Consider the following 2,871-nt stretch of genomic DNA (forward strand, 5'->3'; position numbering starts at 1 on the left):
AATTTTGACAATGACCACATTTTCATTGTCTCACCTCTTTTTGCCTTTCTGATTCTTCAAAGTCACTTTTAGTCCTAGTTGAATTTTGTGGACGTCCCTTTGGTTTCACAAGACTAAGAGGATCGTGAACCATAATTTGCTCACCATCTTTAAATACAATCACATGAGTATTTGAATCTACGTGGCTTTCAACTTGAGAATCTAGAGCTTGTGTCATATTGTGCCTTGCTTCTATAAGGAAGTTTGCTAATTGTTGCTCCAACTTAGAAAGAAGATTCTTCAAGCCCACTGTCATGTCAAGTGCTTTATTAAAATTTCCTCATAAAGCCCATAATCTTCTTATACTTCTCTGCTCCATGCTATCTTCATTTTGTTACAACTTCATAACATTAACAAAGCCTAAATATCTATACCTTGCGTCAACTTTTCATCTAGATAAGATATACCTATCAGGAATAGAAGTCACTTGGTTTAATATATTTAAAATATGCTTACAAAGCACCCATTCGGTTTCCCAAAATGAACAAGTGCATATAACGTTAAGCTCAACATTTATTTCATAGGTTACTTCTTCCTAATTCTTTTTGTTTCAAAATATTTGCCAACCAAATATACAACTTTCAGCTCCTCCTTTGACACTTCTTCACGATGTAATGACATCACATCACCAAGATCCTTTTGGAACATCTTTAAGATCACCCTAGTGTATGCTTTTCCAAATTGCTCTTCAATCGGATTTGAGAAGGTCATCACAGGCACAGTGTTCAAAGTCATGAAGTCTTCATGAGATTTTGATGCACAACGAGATGCCATTGTATTGTCATATTGACCCACGAACTCAACTAATCTAGTGTTTTCATTTACAGAGCTATCTAAAAAGGCATTGATGCTCTCACTCCTTTCGCTTGTTGTCATTCTTACCCAAAAATAGTACTTCAAGTATGCATCTACCAAAGTTCACACAAATACATTCTTGTTAGCCAACTATCTTCATCTTCATTTATGTTGAATTTAACCTTCATGACTTCCCAAAGCTCCTCGCATTTGCTTATACATCTAGCATAATACCAATTGTTGAAATATGTAGGCATCTTATCCCCATATTGGCTCTTCAACTTTACTTGTTGCTCGACAATATGCTTTCTAACATGCCAAGAACAAAAGCGATGATGAGTATTTTACAAAATTCTCTTAATAGCTTTTTTTGTCTGTGCATCCTGATCAGTTATGATAGCCTTTGGTGCAACCAAATGCATATACTTGAGCTATTGCGGAAACAACCACATGAACTTTTCCTCTCGTTCGTCTGCAAGCAATACACAATAGAAGAGGGTGGATTGGCGGTGGTGGTTTACTCCTGTAAATGGAGCAAATTGCATACTCAAGTGATTAGTCTTGTATATGGTATCAAACACAACCACATCTTCAAGACTTAAGTAAGAAGCTAGCTTTACCCTCGGCCCAAAACACACTTCTCAATGTACCAAAGTGATCGACCTCCATAGCAAAATAGAAATCTGGATCTGATTCCTTTCTATCTTGAAAATATCTAATAATATTTAAGCATTCACAACCAATGTTACTTTGCTTTGTCTTTCTGATATGATCAATCATCTATTGTGTGGTGACTTGTTCATCATCTTGTCCCTGATATCCAACATTAAGAACCTTTTTAATATTAGTTGGTTTCATTTCCTCTTCAACAACTCAATGAGGCTAATGCAAGGCGTCGATTGATGTCACTGCTTCTAAGAATGATGATGATTTACTTTATTGGGGCTTGCTAAAGTCTAAACATGCTCAGAAATGAACTTAGTAATTGTCCAAGTTTTTGAAGAAGTGAGCATGATCTTTGTTTTTGCACCATAACCAACTTTAGTTTCCAGACGACGATTGATAATCAATCCACTTGCATTTTCAGTTGATGCTCTCTTTCTTCCTGCTTTATCGCAAACAAAAGTCCTTGAAAGATTATCCCCTAATGCTTTCTTTGATTTTTCAAAAGTATCTTTGCGAATTCCAAACCCAATCTTCTTTGCATATGCATAATAGTATTTGTATGCATCGTTGTCCATTTGAACTCCTTCCCTTCAAATGCAATAACATCATCACTAATTTGACCATCCTCCATTGGACAATTCTGTAATATTAAAATATCATATAAATTTGTTAGACATAAATATAAAAATAAATGCAAATATGTCCTACAAGTTTACTTACATACACAAAATATTCGCAATTCTCTAATATTTGCTTACGTATACTATTCCAACATAAAATCTAACTAATATTTGCCGACATGCTTACATAACCCTTGTGAAATGCACATTAAGGAGATAACAATGAACCTAGAAGAATTTGAGAATATAGAATAATGATGAATTCATAAAATTGTTCACAATAATTTCAATGTTTAAAATTATGTAATTCTAAGAACTTCTAGTAGCTATGACGGATAAGCTCTACAACAAATGGCCAAATCCAGTCAAAATCCAACCTTTCCTCCAAGTAAACATTAACCAAAAGATCTATTCCAGAATAAAATTAGGTACATATAAAATTTATTACCTTCTCAATTAGAGGTGCTGTTATCAGCAATTGTCGCTTGCTCGATGAGGCGGGCACCGACAAGATGACTCCATGAGAAGAGGGCGGCAATCATGGCTGGAAGTCGAGGGCAGAGATGCTATAGGGTTGCAAGGTGAGGGCGAATGGGCGGCAGTCATGGTGGCAGTGACGAGGTCGTGCCGTTAGCTGCGGGGTTGGAATGGGAAAAGAGGGTGGTGTAGGCATCGAAAATTGCCTATAGGTCTTCACGAACGGTTCAGCGTTAAAGAGCGACGATGAACATCACTATCCGAGCCACAGGAG

General features: G+C 36.4%; 1 protein-coding gene across 1 annotated transcript; it reads right to left on the reverse strand.

Moving 5' to 3' along the window:
• LOC109826555 (protein FAR-RED IMPAIRED RESPONSE 1-like) lies at positions 565–915 on the reverse strand. Its single transcript, XM_020393584.1, has one exon. The coding sequence runs from the start codon at positions 913–915 to the stop codon at positions 565–567; it is 351 nt and encodes a 116-aa protein (XP_020249173.1).

This window comes from Asparagus officinalis, chromosome 10 (genome assembly GCF_001876935.1).
Source record: "Asparagus officinalis chromosome 10, Aspof.V1, whole genome shotgun sequence".
In the NCBI taxonomy this organism is placed as follows: Eukaryota; Viridiplantae; Streptophyta; class Magnoliopsida; order Asparagales; family Asparagaceae; genus Asparagus; species Asparagus officinalis.